This window comes from Humulus lupulus, chromosome 2 (genome assembly GCF_963169125.1).
Source record: "Humulus lupulus chromosome 2, drHumLupu1.1, whole genome shotgun sequence".
Taxonomy (NCBI): Eukaryota; Viridiplantae; Streptophyta; class Magnoliopsida; order Rosales; family Cannabaceae; genus Humulus; species Humulus lupulus.
Window position 1 is genome coordinate 21,605,725 of NC_084794.1, and position 25,584 is coordinate 21,631,308.

Genomic DNA, 25,584 nt, shown 5'->3' on the forward strand with positions numbered 1-25,584 from the left:
TTACCAGAATCTCAAAGTGTTGATCACTCATCTGATTTGGTCTACTAGCCCTAGTATGATTATCAAAATCATAAAGTGTTATTCACTCATCTGATTAGGGTGTAGAGCCCAAGTGCGTGACTTAATTGTCACTTATCTGAGTCACTTATTCTTAGATGGAAACATTAGCCATCTATTCTCACTATGACTTGATAGTCATCTATACAAAGGGCATGGCCCATAAGTCATTTCTACAAAGGGCCGGGCCCATAAGTCATCTACACAAAGGGCAGGGCCCATAAGTCAGCTATACAAAGGACACGGCCCACAATCATTATTTGGACTTATTTGCATGCGTGAATAGGGCTATTATTGTTAGGCATGCCTATTATGATTTAGTAACATGTTATTACCTGTTCATGAGCATATTGAGTTTTCTTGCTGAGCTTTGACTCACGGATGCTATGTGGTGCAGGTAAAGGCAAAAGAAAGCTGGACCATCCTTAAGTTGGAGAGCTTTGGTGACGATGTGCACGTATGCGGCTGCTCGACCGCCACGACCGAGGGTTTAAAGAGGAACTAGGGTTAAGCCTTATTTTTCTGCTTAGGTTGGCTGGTTGTAAATATTTTATTATAATTAACCTTTAAATTATGTTTTTGAGATCCCAATGTATACAGTAAACATATTAGTGAAACGTTGTATCTTAACTAAAATTTTTAACCCTAAACCGTTAATCATACCTAGTTACACGATTATGGCCAAAGGACTCGATTAACGAGTTTAGCACTGTTTAAAATGCACACCGTAATGGTCCCTGGGTAGTAGGGCATTACACATGTCATCGCTGAAAGCCCCACATGTCGCCGCTGATACTAATCAGCGACGACAGGTCGTCGCAAATACGTCGTTGTAGAAAAGTTGCACTTAAAAGTCCCTATCAGGGGCGACATTCCACCTCGCCGCTGATATACATTATCAACGGCGACACAATGTCGCCGGTAATGTCTAAAAATTTGGTGCAGATTTATGTCGATGTGGCTTGTTCCATGAAATTATTTGCGGCGACAATGTGAATATTAGGGGCGAACTGTGTCACCACTGATGTATATTTTATTTAAAAAAATTAATTTTTGTAATAATGAAATATAAATAATTAAAAATTAAAATATTATAAAACATCCATAATTATAAAATATAGTCACCACATCCATAATCATAAAATGTAACTACAACATCCATAATTATATAATAATAAAATATATCTATTACTGTTAAAGTACAAGAACATACTACTCATCCTCTCCTAAATCAGTAGCGTCCGTATCGTTACCCTGTGGTGGAAGTGGCAACTGGGGTGGCTGTGGTGGCTGCGACCATAGATATTGTGGAGGTACGATTGATGATCCTGCTCCAAACTGGTAGTAAGGATATGGCGGAGGCTGCGTCGACGATGCACAAAACATGTAAGGATAATTTGGTGGAGGTTGTGATGGTACTGCTCCAAACATGTAAGGTGATCCCATGGGTTGGGACGAGGGCGGTGGCGGTGCTTCGTACAGGAATGGATGGACTGGGGGTTGATGAGAAGATGAAGCCGCAGACGTGTCCGGAGAGATCAAGGGTTGAGACGAAGAATTTTGTGGAGGCTGAACTTGCACATTAGGTCCATTGGGAGGAAATTGAGACATGAAATTGACTTGCTCAGTCAATTTCTTTACCGTCTCCACCAAATCACCGTATTCACCAGGTGATTGTTGAGGAGGCACCTGAGATTGGGTGTTTTGAGAGGGCTGACTAGAGGATGGCCTTGTCCCCCTCAATTTGCGGCCCAATCATCGCTCGTGACCGCGCCTTCGTCCAAATACTTTTTTTAGGATCCAGATCTGGTCAACTGAGGAAGAACCATCCCCGTTCAACGCAGTAGCAGATGTCTGTTGAATTTAAAATCATCCTTCAATTTTTCTTGTGTTAAAGAAAGTGTTAGTAGGATTAAAAAACAGAATTCTAATAATAACACAAATATATTTAAGTAAACTTACATAATCTTCTTGAGCAGCTTCGTTGACAAACTGCTTCGTCTCTTTCTTCAAGTGATAATCCTTTCAATCCTCAATAAGATCTGGGTTCGTCTAAAAAATATGAACATATGGTTAGATAACTTATAATTTAATTAAAATTAATTGTGTTAATTTTTTTCCTTACTTTCTAGTGACGGCGAGCTGCCAATGATTTTGAACCATGTGTTGTTGCATAATTCTGTTGCGCTCTGCTATCCTTATTCTTTTTTGAGCGCTCCACCCAACAAGGACTGGTGAATAACTCAAAAACTTCTTCCACTCTTCCTTGCTAATGTTTTAACATGGGTTTTCTATGATTTTGTCCCAATCCTCAGGTCCATTGTAATGCGATGAAAAATGGCGGTGCCTTTTTGTTTTCCTATCAAAGTATCGATCTTTCATCTCTCTCTCGATACCATCTACACACCGTTCGTAATCTGGTCGACCATCTATTTGATAATACCACTACATTGAAAGAAAACGTATTAATAATTGATCGCCCAACTCTTATCAATCGCCATCTATGGTACAAAAGTAAAATATCATTAAGTAGAAATGAATATGGGTGTGTAAGTATTCTAATCCACCTTTTCACTCCACTTTTAAAAGGGTAAAGAACCTATCCCATTATGGTTTGTAGTATACATATAATTTAATCTACAGTCTTTTCATTGTTTCGTTTGTGTAACAATTTCGACAACACCTCCTTATGGTTCTTATAAGTGGGTAGATTAATATTAAGTATGCCCACTTATGAGAACAAATAAGGAGACATATACCTAAATCTTTACTAACGAAACAATAAAATGAGTAATAGATCAAATTATAGGTATACAACAAACCCAAACTATCCATGTGGACACATACCGTCGTGGACAATTTAGAGAAGCATATTTAAGGCTTCTCCGAACGGGTCTAAGACTTTTCGTGATTAAAAATAATAAAGAAAATATTATCACTAGGTGATAATTTATAACCCTTCTATCCTATCTTTTGTAATAAGATTATGACCAAAGAGAAAAATAAAAAAATATATATTTTGTCAAAACATTCTATGATGCCTTATGAAGTCTTATGATTAGCTCAAATTGTGATGTCACATATTTTAAAATTATTGTAAAAAATTTAATATTAAATGTTAATATATAATTACCTATGTATTTATGAAGTAAACCTTAGTCGAGTTTAGTTTTATTTAATTCATATTGTAATGATTACTATTTAATTATCTTCAAATTAATTAATAATTTTATTACTTACTTATTATTAGTTATTAAATTAACACTTTATTATTTAATTATCTTATTAAATATTAAAATAATATTTTTATTATTTAATTATCTTATCCTATTTATTGTAATGAAACTAAACTCGACCCCTGACCCTCGACCCCTATCCCGATCCTGACCTGTGACCCTGATCCCAACCCCAACCCCAACCCCGGACCCCGATCATGACCTCCTAACCCCAACCTCTGACCCCTAACCCCAACCACCCACTCCATTCCGACCCCCGACCCCGATCGTGACCTCCTAACCCTAACCCTAACCCTAACCCTCGACCCCCTAACCCCAACCCCAGCCACCCGCCCACCATATTTCGATCTCTGACCACGACCTCAGATCCCCGACCCATGATGTAACGCCCTGGATAGCCAGGACCGCTACACTGTGTACTTATAAAGGCGCAGGACTTGCTAATCAAGTCATTAATTTAAAAATGTGTCACTAAGCATGTATGAGCTAGGGTTAAAAAGGTTTTGGTCTCAAAAGTCTCACTTTATATAATTAACAGTTTTATACTTGGGGTCCCAAAAATAAATAGAGTTTAAAAGTTAGTTTACAGAATTCCCAAAATACAGACAACCATTAGCCATACTAAGGCAAAACAGACATTTTCTGGTTCTTGCGTCCCCGCCTAAACCCCAACCGTGGCGGCTGAGCAGCTGGTCATGTACATTCGGCTCGCAGAGCTCTCCAAGTCAGGGCTGATCAAGCTTGCTTTTGCCTTTACCTGCACCGCGTAGCACCCGTGAACCAAGGCTCAGCAAGAAAACATAATGCGCAACACGAACATTAATAACAAATAGTCAATTCTTTAGGCATGATCAATCATCAAATAATCCACATTAGCCATTCAGCATATACTCAGAATCAAAGATGCAACTAATTACAAATAATATTCAAGTCTCATAACAATCAGGTTACATAATAGTCAGGGCCGACAACTTAGGCCGCACCCTCTGTTTACCCCACTGACTCCGGCCTGCTTAAACCAAGATTAGTGCACAATAAGCTGTCCTCGGCTACCAGTGGCCAAGCCGCGCTCTGTGCGCTTGTGTAACCCTTGGCACTCTTAGGCCGTTGGTTCACTGTTTACATGGAATAATACCATTCTCTCAATTATACATATTAGGGAGCCCTTAGTCCCATTACAAATACACAACCAGGTGCAGTTTTCTTACCTTTAGTTTTTACGTTCACTAATTACAAGCGACGATCCTCGAGCACGATTCGTTCCCGAGCCCTAGCTTAATCACCTAGTCACAACCAACGTAATGTATTCCATTAATATTCAAACAAAGGTTTCCGGATACAAAACTAGCTTCCGGGACATCAAATTCCACCAAGCACGGTGGCAAAATCGATCCCGAGCACCCTAGACTAAATTCCCGTGCCTAAAAGCCCCAAATGTTCAAGTGTGCACCTAAGGGCTGCGACCCTTGAAGCCTAGCCGTGACCCTGCCCTAAAATAGAGCCAAGGCAATCCCTGAAAGCAGACACGCGCCGCGGCCCTGCCCTTGGTCGCCGCAGCGCTTCCCCTTGGCCGAGCCTCCCTGGCTCCTTTGCATCCTAGGGTCGCAGCACTCTAGAACAGAGCCGCGGCCCTTCCCTTCATGCCCAGAAAATCCACCATTTCTAACATCTAAATCTCATCCAAAACCATTCCAAAGCTCCCTAATTCAAAACCCATCAATCACAAAACTTTTAACATGACTCTAACAACATAACTCAACAGAAATTCAGCCTAAAAACCTACTATAATCCCATTTTTAATTTTTGAAACTCAAGAACTTAAAACACAAAAATCATTCATACAAAACTAGAATTTAAACTTCCAAATCACGAATTGGAGCTTACCTTTTCTGCTGAACCACTTCCTTGACAAATTCCTGAGCTAAAACCCAAGCTCTCAGCTTCAATTCAGCCCTTAAACAACAAAATCATAAATACCTTAATACTCAGCCAAGAACTCAGAATTCTAACCCCAAAAACACAATTCAATTCTCACCTTAGCCTTGGTTGAGTGTTCCTTGGATAATTCTTGAGCTAATCTTCCAAATCCCCACTTCAATCCTCTGAATTCCCAGCTCAATTCCCTAAATTTTCAGTGTTTTATGTTTTTTTTCCTTGAGAGAGAGAGAAAGAAGAAGTCGATCTATTTTTGTTCCACTAGCTTCTGCTTTTGGCTAAGTCTAACCTTGGTTACGTAGGTCAATCCCAAGGCTCGGGGTGCCGGAAACGTCCCTGAGGGAAAAACGGTAAAATTCCCCAATACTCCCACCTAGACTTCCTAACCTCAAATATATCTCCATATATTTATTTCCATAACCCAATAGTCTAAATAACTACCCGATACCTAAAATACCCCTGAATTATCCAAAGTCAGATATCAAGCCTCGTTGTGACTTTTCCCGCTTTCTAGTCCTAGGACCGCCTCAAGTCGTACTCTGCAAACCTGCCCACATAATAATGTGCTTCTCACAAATACTATATATATCACATTTACATTCATATAATCTTACAAGCATCTTTTTTATCATATAATTATGCATTTAAATCAATAAACTCATTCAAATAACTTATTGCTCAATTATGCCCTCCCGACACACTAATCAAGGCCCTTAAGCCTTAATAGCAAATTTGGGGTCGTTACACATGACCCCGACCCCGACCCTGACCCATGACCTCGACCCCCGACCCCAACCCCCGATCCCAGACCCACGACCCCCGACTTAGAACCCCGACCCCTGACCCCCCAATGTTTTTGTATCATTTTTTAATATAATTTTTTTTTATCAATTGCTATAATAATGATTTATCATAACTCTACCGAAATTTGGGCAGCATAACGACTGTATTCTAACATATCTCAAAATATTAAACCTTGCAAATAACACTCAGAAATTCCCAGAATATTTCACAATATACATATTAATAAGACTAAACTTTTCACCATACACAATAAACACATATCATTAACCAAATTAAAAACTAATATTTCAAGTTCACATATTATTAACTAAAATCAAACGCATATTACTAACCAAAGTTATACTTATATTTCAAGTTCACATATATATTAAATCTACCTACAAGTAATATTTAAAAATTCCCCAATATCAAATACAAATACTACACCCAAATTAATACAAAACTAAGAATTTCTAATAAAAATTAATACATATACACAGAAAAACACAAACACACACATATATATATATCATACTAAAATGTACCACAAAGATAAAAATTTGACATAAAAACAAACCTTGGTATATATTAGAGCTAAAGACTTGAAAACCTTGCCAATAGAGAGCTTTTATTTTCTCCTTTCACAAACAAAATCAAAGTTAGTAAATAAAAAAATCTGAAATTTATACACATATACATCTGAAATAAAAAAATTGAAAAAAAAAAAAAAAACCTAAGTACAGTAGTGTCGTGGTTGTTGTGGTGGCAGAGGTGGTGGTGGTGGATAGGTATTTCTTTTAGGGATTTAGGTGGTGGTGGGGTACGGCGGAGGTGGTGGTGGTGGTAGAGGTGGTGGTGGATAGAGGAATGGAGAGGGGGGGCATCGATTGGGGATTTTTTTAAGGATTTAGGTGGTGGTGGGTGTATCGCCCTACTACCATAGAGTCGCTACTATGTGATTTATAAATGTGTCATTAGCTCGCTAATCGAGATTTTAGGTTGAAAAGTGTGATTAATTCGAGATAAAGACTCACTTGATGAACGTTAATTATAAAAGATTTGGACATTCATTAAAGTCATAAAAGTTATACATCATGATCCCAAAATACTGTTTAAAAAATATATTACAATTCAAAAGTTAAGATACAGTCAACCTAAGCGAAAAAACCAACCATTACATTAAATTCCTCAAAACAAACCCAGCCGTGGCAGCCAGGTAGGCCGAACATGTACACGCCGCTCCACACTCTCCAACTCATTGTTGGTCGACCTTTCCCTTCCCTTACCTGCACCATAGAGCACCAATGAGTCGAGGCCCAGCAAGAAAACTCAACACATAGCGTATCACAATTCAATCCAGTAATAAACAACTTAAACAGATAGCAAATTAAACATATAGCGGCCTATGTCGTCCCAGGTGCTTTACCAGGCACCGGGTTCACAGTCTTCACCGAGGGGGTGAGTACAACACCCTTAGAGGGTTTCGCCCTAGTGACCTGCATTCATAATGCTTAATGTCGATCCCAGGGAAACCATCCCCGGCCTTCGCCATTCTCGACCGTTGTCGTTTATTCCTAATCATGCACAACATAGCATAACACTTACAAGTATTCACACGCACACTAAACACAAATAATAGGGCCATGCCCTGCTCTACGGGCACAAACAATTTTCTTACCTGTGTCCCGAGCTGATTTCTTAATGCAATACCGAGCCTGTTCCCCTAAACTCGAGCCTTGACATAAAACCTAGTCACAACACATCAATAAATAGAACCAATTAAGAACTTCAGATTAATATTCTAGTCTCCGTGACCTCGAATTCTACTAAACCGGGTAGTAGAATTCTTCATGAGCCCTTAAATTTTGGTTCCCGAGCTTAAAACCCTAAATTGGCTATAATCCTCTATTCGCCCCACGGCACCCCCAATTAGAGTCGCGGCGCCCCAACAATTAGAGTCGCGACCCTCTCTAAGTCAGAGAGCCCAGCCTGAATTTTTCTTGGACACACGTCGCGGCACGCCCTGCCTAGAGCCACAATGCTAAGGCAATTCAGTGAACCCTCAGGCCTCCTAAGTTCATGCGGGCCGCGGGGCTTAAGAACAGCGCCGCGGTGCGACCCTGCGAATCTTGTTTTTTCCCTAACATTTCCAGATTTCTAAAGTCCCGAAAATTGTTCCAAACATGCTCCAAGGACAGAATTGAGTCCCAAAACACTCTCACTATACTCAAAGAAGTATTTAAACTCGAAAAACTGAATCAAAACCTCATTACAACTTAAATTCAAACACTTGAGTTCCAAACCCCAAAACACTAAAAAAACAAAGAAATTCATGAAGAAATCTTTCTCTAAACCTTACCTCTGTGATGATTTCAAACATGAGCTAATTCCTCAACACTTCTAGCTTCAAATCCTCAATTCCCAGCCCCAAATTCTAAGCTTTACCTCCAAAATTTACCAAAGCCCTCCAAGCCACCAAGAGAGAGTGTGAACCGAAGAGAGAGAAAGAGGAAGGCTGAGAGTGTGATATTGTGTTCTGGTCACTTCCCCTATCCAAGTCTATCACTTGCCTCAAAATGACCAAAACACCCTTAGACCAATTCTAGCCCCTTTATTGCCACTGAGGGCAAATTTGTCATTTGCACCATTCCCACTAAAACCTCGAGTATTCCTATAAATATCCAATTAATTCCGGCATACCCAAATAATCACTAAATAACCACCCGTTATCTGGTAAATCCCGAACATATGCCAAGTTCCCAAAATAACCCTAGGCTCACCCCGAGTCGGGTATCTGACCTCGTTGTGACTATTTCGCTCCCTAGGACCGTCTTAGATCACACATCACAAATATATTTCCACAATATTGTGGCCTCTAACACAACACACACATAATTTATATTTATGCCTTCAACGGGCTAGAATTACAAATACGCCTCTACTAACAAAAATGGGCCCACATGCATATTTAATTCACCTAAATATGCACTTCTAATCACATAATCATTTAATTCACGTAATTAGTGATGCACATTTTCCCCATGGGGCTGGGGCCCCGCGGGGACCCGCCCCTAATAGGGCGGGGACGGGGATGATTTTCAATCCTCAAATGTTAAATGGGGCGGGGATAGCACTCCCCGCTCCGACGGGGCCCCGTTTAAATTTTTATATATTTTTGTAATATTTTATATGTATTTTATATTTTTCTTTATGTGTTATTGTAGTATAGTAGTAACTTTTTTAATATTTTAAATTTTATTTAGGATAATGTTTAATATTTTAAATAATAAATATTGTGCAATATTTTAATTTATATGTAATTTAACATTTTAATTTGCAAATTTTAATTTAAAATTTATTTTTTTAAATAAATGGGTTCCCCGTGGGGATTCCCCGCCCCCGATGGGGAATAAGCGGGGATGGGGCGGGGATGTGGATTAAAAATATAAATGGGGACGAGGACGGGGGGAGCACTCCCGCCAATTCCCCGTCCTGTGTGCATAACTACACGTAATAACATAATTAAATTAATTATTGCTCTCCCAGCACGCTAATCAAAGAACTAAGCCTTATTAACAGATTTGAGACGTTACAGTGGGGGTACGGTGCTGGTAGGGGTACGGTGCTGGTGGTGGTCAGGGAGAGGAGCCTACAGTTGGGTACGATGGTGGAGGGGGTGAGGTGTGGTGGTCCAGGGGTTTGGGTCGTTTGGGGGTTTGGATTTTGGGGGCTCTGGGCCTGGTTCGTAGATAATGAGGAGGAAGACGATTGTTCGTCTAATGTATCAAGGTCGCTATTAGCGACGACACATGTTGCCACTAATGGTCGCCGTAGATAGAAAACGACACTGTTTTCACCAAGAAAATTAATACACAAAGGACTATTAACGGCAGCCCAATGGTGGTATCGAAAAACTTAACCGCCCATTTTTCCCTAAATTTTTTTGAATTGGATTAGCGGTGACAGATCGTCGCTAATAGAAGAATGTTATTTGTCATGACTATCAACGACACACCTATACTCAATCAGCGGCTACTCCCAGAACTAGATTTTAGATTTTAATAGCGACAGTTATCAACAGCGACTAAGCTTCGTCACCGCTGATAACCCCATTATTAGCGGCGAAAGGTTGTGACCGCTGAAAGAATTTTTTTCTTGTAGTAATATTTGTCATTACATTATTTTGTACATTTGATATATACAATAACCACACCGTATAATTAACTACAAAATATCTTTCAACTATATATATGTGGAATGAGAATTCACCACCCCTTTAAACACCAACAAAAACATAATGATTTGCTTGGGATTCAGCATTAATGTCCCACACTAGGGATCATTACATCTTCTTCTTCTTCCTAATGAGAAATTCAACCACAAAGCTCTGAAAAGTAGTTTCCTAACCACTCATTGTCCATGCAGAGATATAGATCATATCATCATAACATTCATGGGCCAAGCTTGAAGAATCCATATTATAACTTCCTTTAACAGATGTCAAGGTTCCATACCTTCTTGGTTATAAAGAACGGTGATGAGCATGTTGCTCTATGAGTATGGGCCTCTTGTCCCAAAATCATAGCAACAAATTAAATGAAAATTTTGAAAAATAAAACAAACAAACAAAAAAAATTGTCAATAAGGGTAGGGCAGGTGGGGGACCCTCCCCAAAAACCTTATCATGGGTCATTTTAGCATGGGTTGCTCCCTCACTCCACACCAGTTCTTTGTGATACTCAGACAATCACTACCTAACCCAACACTGCACCTAGCCAAACAAGTACCATCAAAAACACAAGAGTGAAAAAATAGAAAAACAAAAAACAGTGCTGTGAGATAAAGGTCATGAATGAATGCATGCATTGAGATATTAGATGTGCATATTCCCAATGAATATCAGCCCTCAGATGTCCATGTTGTGATTAATGATAATGAGATCTAACAGTCACAAATGCATGCCATAAATACAAGGTCATGGGTTAATTCCCTACCATCCAAGCTGTCTTTCAGATGAGTACCCCTCCTAGGAAACAAATGGGTGTGCAATTATAGAATGGGGTACGTTACATGATGTATTCATATCATACCAAATTGTGTTGATTTATGGTGCCAAGATTCTATTCTCTGTGGGAATGACCACACTTCCATTGCAGGGCACAACTTTTATTCCTTCGTTAAATTTATTTTTTATATATAAATGCGTATTAATTCTTATTTGAATGTGATACTTCATCCACTCATGCATGCATGCATAAGAATTGCAGTGGAAGTAGTCATTAAAATGGGTTTTCTTTACATGTATAGGTTGGTTGGAAATTTGAAGATTGGTATTCTTTGTTTCTTATATGAATGTTATTATGGGTGATATATATTTATTAGTGTAATTTAATATCGAATTCTACGTTTATGTTTGAATAGTTTATATCATTAATGTAGATTATTGATCTCTCCTGATTTTGAAAGTAAAAATAGATTCCGTTCTCGTCTGATTTGTCGGTTACTAGCTAGGAGTGGATACTTTAGTATAATATGTTTGAATTTGTAAGGTTACTACTTTGTTGGTCTTATATGATTTAAAAATTGATTTACGTAGTGATCTCCTTGGACTCTACTAATGTTTGATCTTTTTGGATTCTTTTATTTAAAAGTTTTTAATATGTTATAAGGATACTTAAATATTTTAGTTTTTATGATTAAAGTTAGGAGTCTTACTATATAATATTCCACGAGATAATTCAAACAAGATGAGTTATCAATTGGCTGGTACAGTTAATTATGTGATTGCTTAACGCTTAATATATATTATAGTGATGGTACAACATATATTATATAAATCAAGTTGACAATTATAGAATTAATATATATTTGTGATATTTATTTTTTGCTGAACTAAAATTTGTCACTCATCAAGGTAACGGATTTAGACTTGGCTAGTCTTACTTTTTAAATGTATGGTATTAAACACAAATTAAATGAAGATAATGTTCTTACTTCTTATCCATCCAAATCAGAAACGTCTTTAAGAATCATAACACAATATCAGTCCTTTCTAGTCTAGTCCTTTCCCTTTTAAAGCTGAGAAAATAACATTTGTCCCTTTTTTTTTTTTAAATTATTAGTTACAATTAAAGGGGTAATATTGTTACATTTATTTCTTTATATAGGAAATGCCAGAAGGTCAACTTAGCTTTTGCTTAACCTTTTCTCTCTAAATAATTGTAACTTGGCAGCCTTAGTACGAGTCATCTGAACTTGTTTTTAACACTGCAACTATAGTGCCACTTTTTTTTTTTTGACTTGTAACTTTTTCTCAGTAGAATCTAACTAAACCTACTATCTAGAATAACAAGTGTCTTTCTCACAATTTATCCTGAAAAATATAGAGAGACCAATAAACAGTCTCTTCATCAGATCTCCAAAACTAACTCAACCCACAACGTAGTACATCATCAAACTATCTACACCTTTGCCAAGTGTACCATCGTATTTTACAACCCCAATCTCATCGAGAGAATCTTCACTTCAACTAAACTTCTCTAGCCAATCCAATCTAACCCCACAAGAAAATAAATATCTTCCATTTATTAAGTTAGGTTTACCACGTAAATGATATTGCATTCACAAAATAATAAAACAAAATACAAGCATTAATGATAGAAAATACAGATCAATTTTCCATTTCTCTTTAGAAAAAGTCTTGATCAAAATACAAAAGATCAAATCTAAGCTCTGTATCTACATGATTTAAAAAAAAAAAACAAAAAGACTAAATTTTTTTCAAGACTACAATAGTTTACTTGTCAAGTAGTGATCATCTTCAAACATTAGTCTAGTGGACTCGAAGATCACATCACATTACATCTCATTTCAACATCTTATTAATTTAAAAAACAATAGTAGTAATAATCCAAATCAAGATTAATATAATACAACGATCATCAAATAACAAACACTAAATATTCATATATATATTTATATATCATAAGAGTCATGATCATGCATATGTATATATACGGCTGGTGCATCCATATATACACTTCTGAAAATCACCATATATGCATCTTCTTGCATTGTCATGGTATGATGACCTTCTTCTTCTTCTTCTCTCCTCCTACATCAAGAGATCGTTGACCCACCCGAGATCCGGATCCGAACCCGATCCACCATTGTTAACCTCGTTGAGCTTAAGCTTGTTACTATTATTCTCGTTCACGATATCATTGTACCTCTTGCTAGACCAGGGACTGCTGCCGCTACCGAAAAAATTCTCAGACCCAGATGGGTAACTCGGAGTAGAGGGTGAAAGAATAAACTGTTGTTGATCGTCGGCGGTGTTGAACGGAAATATGTCGACCCAAGGATGACTACGGTCACCGCCGGCGACTGATATGGGAGAAACCGGTGAAGCAGCTTCGTTGAAATTCATGGACTCAATGGAGCTCATCAGATCAGTGAGCGCTTCCTTGTAGCTAATACCAGGTCCAGAATAGTGACCGCCGGCGGAAGCTGCGGCGGCGTAATGTTCCTTGTTGTAGCCGGAGATAGGAGAAAATTTCTCGGGCGACATCGGCGGCGAAAAATGGGAAATGCCCAGAAGAGTCGAGGTGGGAGAAGAGGTAGTGGAGTTATGGCAGGAGCAGAAAACGCAGCAGTGGTTAGAACTAGGTGAGTTAAGAGATGTTGGGTATTTGCTTTTTTTCTTGGAAGTGACCGGAGAAGCCATTTCCGGTGGAGAACCATTAGAGTGAAGAGGCAAGATCCGGAGCTGACGAGGAGAATGAGCAAAGAAACAAACCTTTCTGTTACAGTTCTTCCCATCTTTACAAGCCTCGGTTCTGTACCTCGCCGGGTGAAGCCAGCACTCGAAGACACCATGAGCGAACTCACAGCTATCACCTCGGCCGCAGCCACCGCGGCGGTAATCTGGGCAGACCATGCCGGAGTAGTGGTGACGGCGGGGGTCTCTCCGGCGAGCCTTCTCTCCAGGATGGGCAAAAGGGCAGTCAGTCCAGTCATGGCTCCGGCTGCGGGTACACCTTCGGACTTTAAACTCGTACATCCGAAAGTGATCGGACGAGTACGGGTCAGATCCTCCGTCGTCGTCGGATTCTCCTTCGCCAGAGTTGTTGTAGGGAAGGAACTTCTGAAAGAGAGTGCTCTCGTCGTGGCCGGGGGAGAACCTCGGCGACCCACCTGAAAACATGTCGGCAGCGAGCTCTTGGTGGCGTCGGCCGACGAGCTTTCTCGGCGGAATGTTGATATCTCGAAGGAGGAGGTGGTGGAGCTTTTGTTGGTCAGAACAAACGCCGGTACTCATGATATATATGTATATGATTAGCTGATCAGATCAGATGAATATATAGCAAGGGAATAATATATGTTAACGAGAGAGAATGAAAAAGAGTGAGTGAGTGAGTGAGGAGGCGGTGTTGAATGTTGATGAGGTGGGGAACAAAAGAAGAGAAAAGGGTTTTATAGGAGTGGTTGGAGAGAGAGAAAATGAGTGAGAAAGTGAAGGAAAAGAATGACAAGGATGGAGAATGGGTATGGGCAAATAGGTGCGTGGCTGCATAGTATTAGGGATAGCATGCAAGTTTGGGTATGTGGCACCTTTACAATTCATGCCACGTTACACTCCCTTGTTTCCTTATTACATATCATCATCTCTTTATATTTTTTGTTTTCATTTTCATTAAATTTAAAATTTTCAGAAAGGGTTTTTGGAGTATAGTTTGAGTAATGTGGAGGTCACAAGAGTGGTGGGTGATATTTATGGTTATGGATCTATACGATGACACAAAATAGTTAGGATTATGTACATTTATGTATACATCATCTTCTTCTACATTTATGTAGATTGTACGTACTTGAATCCAAAAGAACTAGTTAGTTTCTTGTTTTATTATCGCCCTAACCCTAGGAGGGTGGAAGGACCAATTAGATAATTATTATCTCACCAAGTAGTCGTTATGATAATTTTTCTTTTTTGGTTATTTCAAGAAAATATAAATATAGATTTATGATTTTATCCATACTATTATATATCGTGTATTTAAGTCTCGTACCATTAAATTTGAATTGGTACTATTTGTCTTTTCAGGAAATGCTTACGTATTTCAATAATTTTGGACTGGCGTTAATGGTGTTTGTTTCGAAATTCGACCGTATGAAATTAGTAATTAGTATAGATACATAGTCTCCAATTGATACACATGCAAATTTTGCAATGTCAAATACGTAACTTTTTCCCTCTTTGTTTTTGTGTGCCCTCTTCGTGCATGTAACAAATACTCATATACATACCATCGGTGGTGTTATAATAATTATGGAATTTATATGAAAAATTATTAATATGGATAAGATTATCGTATCATATCTACTTGCTATATATTATTTATAAAGAGAAATATTAATTAACAAACATATTATAATATCAATATTATTATATATTATTATTAGTACAAATCAATATCAGATTCTATATATTTTAATTAAATTAGTACCCAAATTAAATCATACAAATTATGCATGTCAAAACTTAAAATACATTAGAGTAATACTCATTATTATATAAGGATAAGGGGGTGAAAATGACTTATTTTTTGAAATTATTTTACATTCTGGTTTAGTTTTGAATTTTTTTTACAAAATAACATCTATCTAAAATTTTGATCAGTTGTTTGAAAATTTTCGACCAGCTATATAAGGTGTTGGAGGCTATTTTACAAAAAATTATCATAATTAGGCCATAGTACAAAATGACTTAAAAAAATAAGTGATTTTGCCAAAAGAGCCTTGTTATAAGTATCTCATACTTATTCTAATGATATCAATTTAAATAATTTTTGTCTTAACTAAAATGAAAATAGTTATAATTATATTTGCGATTATCCACTTTAAATAAGGAGAAAAAATATAGTTTAAACATTATCCACCCTGAAATTTTGGGAGTTTGGTAAAGGGAGATGATATTAACATATTCAAATATAATTTTATTTAATATTATTTTTATATAATAATTAGGCAAGAAATTCGTTAACTTGGAACTACTTTAATAACTCAAAATCAAGCAAATAAATAATATATTTCAAAACAATAATAAAACATAAGGAAAAGAGAGATAAAGTTTATACTTTCAGATATCTGGTGTATTTACGTAATAAAAGCTTTTGATACAACTATAGAGATAGAGAGTATTTCTTTTTTTCAAGAAGGGGTTTTGTCTCCATTTTCAAAAAGACGCAGTGGATCATGTCAGTTATCCATATATTTGTTATTAATGTAACTATATATTGTTGCTGCAAATTCTGAATTTTAAAAAAAAAAAAAAAAAAAAACTCTAGAAACCCATAATCAAAAATTTTAAAAAAAAATTATCAAATATTTGATATTTTTAAAAAAAAAATTTGATTATGGGTTTTCTAGAGTTTTTTTTAGGGTTTAAACCTTAAACATAAGTGTCCAACCCAAAAATCAATGAAACAATAACTAATACACATTAACACTAATAAAGATAGAGAAATTAGTGAAAATTGCAATTTTTTTTAAGTGATTTTGTACTCTGGCCTACTTTTGATAATATTTTGCAAAATGACATCTGTCTAAAATTCGACCAGCTGTCTAAATTTTTCGACCACCTATCTAAATTTTTGACTAACTGTCTAAATTATAAAATGTCATTTTGCAAAAAATTATTAAAATTAAGTTAAAGTGCAAACTAACTTTAAAAAATAGATCATTTTGCCAAGAAGCCCATAAAGATACCAAAGTGTATAAATCCAAAGAAAAAATTACCGTAGCTTAAAAAATTACAAGAAGTATATCCATCTAAAAAGAAACCATCTAGTAACTTACACCACACTAGCATCAAGAAACAAAAATAAAAGAAAAGTGCACTAAATATAAGTATATTAAATAACAATCATAAAATTTTCATCTTAAAACATAACATGTAAGTATTTTCACATAAAATTTATAATCAAATTAACTTTGTTGAGGAAATAAATGATACTCAAGATTAGTTGTTTCTGTTATAGTTTGTTATTTCTGTTAACAGTTGTTATGACTGTTTCCTTTTCTTGTTTTTAGTTCTTGGCTTCTGTATATAAAAGCCTATGCATTGTACTTCAGATAACCATTCAATACAATTCACAAGTTTACTTTCTTTCTCTCTTACTTCTCTGTTTCATTTTAATCCTTGTTCTTGAAGTTTGTTAACTTGCACTACAAGAAAAAAAGGCTTCAACGAGGACAAATTTCGTCAGTGAAGGGTGCTTCTTTCGTCAGTAGTGGCTATCAATGGCGACATGTCGTTAGTGATAGGTCGTTGGTGATACCTCGTCGGTGAAAGTCAATATCAATGACGACTTTACAAGTCGTTGGTAAAAAAAAGTATCACTGACGACAATATCGTTGGTGATAATTTAACCTTTTTTTTTTAATGCTTTTAACTATCAATGACGACTATGTCGTTAGTGTTATTTATTTATTTATTTATTTTAAATTATTAATTAATATAAAAATAATTAATTATTTCATTTTTTTATAACTAATTAATATAAAAAATAATTTAATTAAAAATAAAACATATAACAAACTAAAAATGTTCATATTAAATTTTAAAAAGTCATACATAGAAATATAAAATACTAAAGTGTTCATAAAACATAAATAAATACATAATCAATAGTCCATAAAACGTATATAAAAATACTAAAAGAAATTTGTAGTAGCATCGTCATCGTCATCGTCATCATCACTAGCATTTCTCGGAATTTGTTGTTGAGGAACATTTGGCATCTGTGGGTAGTAGGGCAGCACCTGCGAACTTGGCATCATCGGCGATGTTTGCTGCCCATGAGATGTAGGCATCATTGGCGATGTTTGCTGCCCATGTGATGTAGGCATCATCGATGATGTTTGCTGCCCTTGTGGTATCGACATCATCTGAAAAGTATGCGGCATCTGAGACATTTGTTGTGTCGGCATCATTTGTGGCGTCCGTGACTGAGAAATTTGAGACGTCTGAGGCGATTGCGTCATCATCTGCATCATTACTTGTGAACTGTTTGGCGACTGTGACATCATCTGGAAGAATGACTGGAACATCTGATATTGTTGAAATTGAATCATGTGTTCAGGGGTTAAAGATGCAGACGAATGAATAGGAGGTTGTGTTTAGACGCGAGTGCCATAAAGACTTGGAGACCTTCCCAGTAAGCAGGATCCTTACGATTTCTCATGGTCACCCAAGTCTTATCGATTGTCATCTACCAAAAATTTAAAATAAATTAATTTTAATCAAATTGGTTTGTGAGGTACAAATTTTATGATTAATGTACAAGTTGAACAAAATGTGTTTTATGTTATTTTATGATTTTTTTTTAACTTTTATTTTAAATATTATTTAGATAATTCTAAAAGAAACATTCAAATAATTAAACTTATAATATATTTATTGATTTTAAAAAATAATATTAATCTTTTTTTGAGCACAAAATTTTATTATGTTAAAATTAAATATTAAATCATTTAAATTATTATTTATGATTTATTAAATTAATTGTCTAATTATTTATTTTTATTAAATATTATTTTTTATAGAAAATATGCAATAATATTTTCTTACTTAAATTACTAATTCTGAAATTAATTTTATCAAATTTTTTAAATTGTTAATTATTTAAATAATAATACTTTTTAAAATTAAACTTTTCAATAATTTTTTATCAAATTACTAACTTATTATAAATTATCTAATTAACATAATTTTTTTTAAATGTCTAAAAATTCTACTAAAATTTCGGCAGCATAACAGCTAATGTTTAACCTATCCAAAAATTTTAAAACCTGCACTAAACATTACAAAAATTTCTAAATACATCACAGATTCACAGAATTTCAAGATACACAATAATTACATATATATATATATATATGCAGAAATAATTAAACAACTAATTAATAATTATAAAAAAAAATCATATATAATCTGTTTTTTTTTTCAAAACTATACAAAATTAAATTACATCTGATTTTTTTAAACCTACACTAAAATTAATACTAACATTGATAATAAAACACAGTAATAATTTGCAACAGATAAAAGAAAAAAATACTAACAGTGATTTATGTGGCGATTCCCCGTTCTCTGTCGGCTCCCTTTATATCTGTAAAATCAAACAAAAATATAAATATACATATATATACATAAAAAAAATTAAAAAAAATTAGTATGCCATGGTGGTGGTGCGTACCGATCTATGCCACGGAGAGGGAGACGACGACGGTTTAAGAGAGGACGGCGGGAGAGGGAGAAGCCGGCGGTGAGGGAGAGCACGGCGGCAGAGGGAGATGGCGGTGGTGGTGCGAGTCACGGGAGACGGGAGGGGACGGGACGTGGTGATAGGCGGGAGGGGAGGCGGCGGCCGTGGTGATAGGCCGGAGGGGACGGGAGGGGAGGAAACGGCAGCAGAGGGAGGGGACGGTGATAAGGGAGGAGTTTAGATCTGAAAACTGATAAAAATATGTTAAGAGGAAATGGGGGCTCGGGGTTGAAGAAGGTGATTTTTAATGATTTTCACCAACGACTATCAATGAGGACAAATTCGTTGGTGATTGGACATCACTGACGACGTGGCAGAGTATTATTAACGACAAAGTCGTTGGCAATACTTTTTAGAGGGAAAAAGCCCGCCTCTTTAACGGTTCATTTTCAAAAACAGAAGAAAACATCAATGAGGACAATGTCGTCATTGATAAATTTATCAATGACGACATTGTCCTCATTGTTGCAATTTTCGTTGGTGATGTTTTATTTAACCAAAAAAAAAAAAGTATTACTGACGACAGTGAAATATCGTTGGTGATACTATGACTTTTACTAACAACATTTTGCCGTTAGTGATAGTGCCGTTAGTGATATTAGTTATTCTTGTAGTGTTGGTATCAGAAGCTCGGCGATCATGGCGGCCTCCAGTTCTTCGTCTAGCTCCAGCGGTGTTCCTACTACGATGTTTCTTCCACCTTTACGATTAGATCGCAGCAACTATACCTATTGGCGTTCCCAAGTTCTCCCCTCTATTCGCGCCCATGATTTGGAAGACATTCTTCTCCGACGTTTCACTCCACCTGATCCGTACATCCCTGAGTCTCCTGGATCTTCAACAATGGTACGTAATCCTGCTTATGTACAGTGGCATCGTCTTGATCAATTCCTTCTTTCCTGCCTAATGTCTTCCTTGTCCGAGTCCATGATTGGCCATGTAGTCAACTGTGATTCCTCTGCAGCAATTTGGGAGACTCTCGAACAATTGTTTAGTACTCGATCAAAAGCACGTATGCTTCACTTAATGTCTCTGCTTCAAACAACAAAGAAGGGCTCTCTTTCGATTGATGAATATATGCTAAAGATGAAAGGCTATGGTGATGGTCTACGAGCAGCTGGCTCTCCTATTAGTGAAGAACAACTGATTCTTTATGTTCTTGCAAGGGTTGGGAGTGAATATGAATCTGTTGTAGTTAATTTGACATCCAGAGACCATCTTTCTCTTCAAGAAGTTCAATATATGCTGCAAAATCATGAGATGCGCCTGGAGTTCACAAATTCCTCTGCCTTACTGGATCCTAATACTCTTCAAGCTAACTTTGCTCAAACCAAGAAACCAGGGTCTTTTGGTCCTCCCAACAACAACAACAGACCAAATTTCTTTGGCTCGACAAATCGTGGCAGGGGTCGAGGTTTTCAATCCAATCGGGGTCGAGGTCAATATGGCAATTCTCGTGTTATATGTCAGTTATGTGGCAAACCAGGCCATATTGTCCAAAAGTGCTACAAGAGGTTTGATGTTAGCTTCACTGGCTATTCTGATTCTTCTGGCCAGCCAACAGATTCTGCTTCTCAGGCATTTCTTGCGACCACTTCTTCAGCTGGTGATGAGTCTTGGTACCTGGACAATGGCGCTTCGAATCATGTTACCCCTGATGCTTCGAATTTGATGCAAAGAACTCCCTACAATGGCTCTGAGAAACTTGTTGTAGGTAATGGATCTCAGCTCTCTATTTCAAATATTGGTTCTAGTTTTTTCACTGCTAACAAAATCCTTCACCTTAAAAACATTCTCCATGGTCCATCTATATCCAAAAATCTTATCAGCATTTCAAAATTTACCAAGGATAATGATGTTAATATTGAATTTACTTCTGATTTGTGTCTTGTTAAGGACAAGGACTCCAAGAAACCACTTCTTCGGGGCATTCTTAAAGATGGTATGTATACAATTCCAAAATCATGCTCAACAAACTTCCTAAGTCATCCTCAACACTCAGCTGCCTACACTGCCTCTGTGTCTCCTTCTTCTTCGAATGAACCTAGCTTGTCTCCTAAATGTCACAGTGCTAAAATTGTATCTCTCTAGCACAAGAGACTTGGTCATCCAAACAAATTTGTTCTGAATAAAATTTTACAACATTTACAAATTCCAAATTCTGCTCTTGATGTGTGTCATTCTTGTCAATATGGTAAACTTCATCAAATGCACTTTCCATTATCATCTACCATGGCCACTGCTCCTTTTGAAATAGTGCACACTGACTTATGGGGTCCATCACCCGAGGGTTACAAATATTATATTCATTTCCTTGATGAGTTTACAAGATACACTTGGGTTTTTCCATTAAAGCTGAAATCTGAAACCACTACAATTTTTAATCAATTCAACTCTTACATTGAAAGGCAGTTTAACACCAAAATAAAAACTGTCCAAGCCGATTGGGGAGGGGAATACAGACCTCTTAAGCCTATCCTTGCTAACCTAGGGATCATATTTAGACACCCTTGTCCTCACACTCATCAACAACAGGGTATGGCTGAAAGAAAACATAGGCACCTCACTGAAATGGCTCTTACATTACTATCTCAGGCACAACTTCCTTTAAAATTCTGGTGGGAAGCCATTATGTCTGCAGCATATCTTATAAACCGATTGCCTATCCAAAACAGATCTTATAAGACACCTTTTGAATTCTTGTTTCATAAACTCCCAGATTACAGCCTCCTTAAAATTTTTGGTTGTGCTTGCTTCCCTTTTCTAAGGCCTTACAACACTCAAAAATTTCAATTTAAAACATCAATGTGCATATTTTTGGGTTATAGTCCTATTCGTAAAGGATATAGATGTCTTCATTCTACTGGTAGAATTTATGTTGCTAGAACTGTTACTTTTGATGAAAACTCTTTTCCATATCTGCAGCTATTTCCCTCAATTCCACATTCATCACATACATCACACTATCCTGCTGCATTACCTATTCCAGTGCCTATTGTTGCCTCTCAGCCTATATCAGCATCTGTTCAGCAACAAACAGCAACTACATCTCACTTACCATCTCCCTCACAGTCATCTTTTCACTCATCATCTCCACAATCCGATCCTTCTGTCCTTCCTCAACCCGAAATCATTCCTGAGCACTCTAATAATACTCCTACCCGACCCCTTAGCCCACCTGATATACCAACTTCACTTCAGATTCCATTAGCTCTTGACTCTAATCCTTCCACAACTATCTCTACATCATTAAATACATCTGTTCATCCTATGCAAACCCGTTCTAAGAGTGGAATCATTAAACCAAAATTGTTAGTAGCTGAATTAACTAGTTCTAATTATTTTTTTCTGAGCCACTTACTTTACAGCAAGCTTTGAAGTCCCACAGGTGGAGAAAGGCAATGGAGGATGAATATAATGCATTATTGGCAAATGAAACTTGGCAGCTTGTACCTTACAATACTGACATGAACCTGGTACAAAATAAGTGGGTGTTCAAGACTAAGCTACATCCTGATGGTTCTCTTGATAGGCTGAAGGCAAGACTAGTTGCCAAAGGGTTTCAACAACATGCTGGAATTGATTTCTTTGACACTTTTAGCCCTGTGGTCAAGGCAACAACTATCAGAATTATATTTACTTTAGCTATCTCCTTTGATTGGCCGATTGAGCATATTGATGTCAATAATGCTTTTTTAAATGGTACTCTTACTGAGACAGTATATATGGAACAGCCAAAAGGCTTTGAAGATGCTGCTTTTCCTAATCATGTATGCAAACTTAAGAAGGCTCTATATGGCTTGAAGCAGGCACCAAGAGCCTGGTATGATGAGCTACGATCTGTTCTTCTTTCATGGGGTTTTGTCAACTCAAAATCTGATAACTCCTTGTTCTACTCAGTTGTTAATTCTCAACCAATGTTGATTCTTGTGTATGTTGATGACATACTCATAACTGGTGCGAATTCATCATCAATCATGCAACTTATATCCTCTCTTCATCATCGGTTTGCTCTTAAGCATCTTGGACCTGTCAGTTATTTTTTAGGCATTGAAGTTGTTCGGACCAACTCTTCTCTGTATGCTTGTCAGCATAAATATGCTAAGGAGATCCTCAAACGTGCTAACATGGTTGATTGTAAACCATGCAATACTCCTATATGTCCAGGCTATAAATTAGATACTGCTAATAGTGACCCCTTCTCGGATCCAACTCTTTACAGAAGTATAGTGGGGGCACTTCAATATCTCACATTGACTCGGCCAGATCTTTGTTTTGCAGTGAACAAGCTCAGCCAATTCATGCAATCTCCTACAGTAGCTCATTGGTGTGTTTGCAAAAGAGTTCTTCGCTATATCCGAGGTACAACCTCAAGAGGTTTGGTTTTCAATGCTGCAAAATGGCTTCGGTTAGAGGGGTTCTCTGATGCTGATTGGGCATGTGACATAGTTGACAGGAAATCTATCACAGGGTATTGTGTGAAGCTGGGAGGTAATATGGTAGCTTGGGCATCCAGGAAACAAAAAGCAGTCTCTAGATCCAGTACTGAATCTGAGTACAGAGCTCTTTCGACAACAGCCACTGAACTTGTTTGGATTGCTTCCTTACTTCAAGAACTTGGTGTCAATCTACCAGATTTACCTCGGCTTTGGTGTGACAATCAGGGTGCTCAGATGCTAGCTTCTCATCCTGTGTTCCACTCTCGCACCAAGCACATTGAAGTTGATGTTCACTATGTTCGTGATCTGGTCATGACCAAGAAGCTATCTGTCTCATTCATTCCATCTGAAGAACAGCCATCTGACTTACTTACTAAAGCATTGACTTTTCCAAAGTTTAATTTCCTCTGTTCCAAGCTATCCCTGGAGTATTTCCCGAACAGCTTGAGGGGGCCTGTTGAGGAAATAAATGACACTCAAGATTAGTTGTTTCTGTTATAGTTTGTTATTTCTGTTAACAGTTGTTATGACTGTTTCCTTTTCTTGTTTTTAGTTCTTGGCTTCTGTATATAAAAGCCTATGCATTGTACTTCAGATAACCATTCAATACAATTCACAAGTTTACTTTCTTTCTCTCTTACTTCTCTGTTTCGTTTTAATCCTTGTTCTTGAAGTTTGTTAACTAACTTTGATTAAAATTATACCACTACAAGCAAAAGTATTCATATATGATTAAACATATAATATATAAGAAACGTTTGATACGTCGTATTGTATAATATTGTATAGGATTATATTGTATAGTATTATTTTTATATAACACAATATTTGATATTCACTTATATTAAATTATATTATGCTTGGTACACAATTGAATGGTATTATATTAATTAAAACTAAATATTTTAAAACGATATCACATGTGATACTACCCCAGCCCTAACCCTTGGTCGTGGCTCTGGGCTCGGGCGTGGAACCCGATCTCGACACCGGCCTCAGATCCTGGCCTCGCCCACATACCCCGACTTTGACCCTAGCCCCTGGCCCTGGACCCCGAGCCTTGGCCCCGGACCCCGGCCCCTGACCCCAGCCCCAGCCTCAACCCGACCCCGGACCTCGACCACGACCTCTGACCTTGAAACCCTAACCTTGACCTTGACCTGGACCTTACTACTACACAACTTAATTTTAAAAATATTACAATAAGCTAATACATATCATTTTTTATGTATTGAATAATATAGTTAGTATTATATTAAAATATGTGATTATAATAATTAATACAATACAAAATTCATTCTAAACATAGTATTCCACTTATTTAATAAAATACCACCTCGTTATACAAGAAGTGAAACATGCCTATAATAAATAATATATTTATACCATTACAAACAAAAGTATATGATTAACCGTATACCAGTCGACTGCATCTTGCTCTTATCATTTTCATTTATTTTTTTATATGGCTAGAATGCAACGCTCAACACATATAAAATAATCGTCCACCTTTTTCTTAATTTCAAATCTTGTATAACCAAAATGATATTTTAATTAACTAATAATTTGATGGATGAACATGTTAGATAGTTATGACAAGTTATTATATTGAGTGAATAAATGGTGAGATTTTATTAAAACTTTAGATTCTATTATAGGAAGTTTAATAATTTTTTTAATTATTTTACTAACATATATTATTTTTCCTACTATTAAAATTTGCTATATATATTTTTTTATTAAAAAAAATAACTAGTATTTTTATATTTTATAATTTGATACATTTAAGTTGAGGACACCTTAAGT

At 36.7% G+C, this 25,584-nt stretch overlaps 2 protein-coding genes across 2 annotated transcripts; both read right to left on the bottom strand.

Moving 5' to 3' along the window:
- Window positions 1-1,269: 1,269 nt before the first annotated feature.
- On the bottom strand, window positions 1,270-1,668 carry LOC133814022 (leucine-rich repeat extensin-like protein 5). Its single transcript, XM_062247041.1, has one exon. It carries the CDS (start codon window positions 1,666-1,668, stop codon window positions 1,270-1,272), a length of 399 nt encoding a protein of 132 aa, XP_062103025.1.
- Window positions 1,669-12,665: 10,997 nt separating this feature from the next.
- LOC133817454 (zinc finger CCCH domain-containing protein 2-like) lies at window positions 12,666-14,668 on the bottom strand. Its single transcript, XM_062249979.1, has one exon. It carries the CDS (start codon window positions 14,329-14,331, stop codon window positions 13,126-13,128), a length of 1,206 nt encoding a protein of 401 aa, XP_062105963.1. The 5' UTR covers window positions 14,332-14,668; the 3' UTR covers window positions 12,666-13,125.
- Window positions 14,669-25,584: the final 10,916 nt, after the last annotated feature.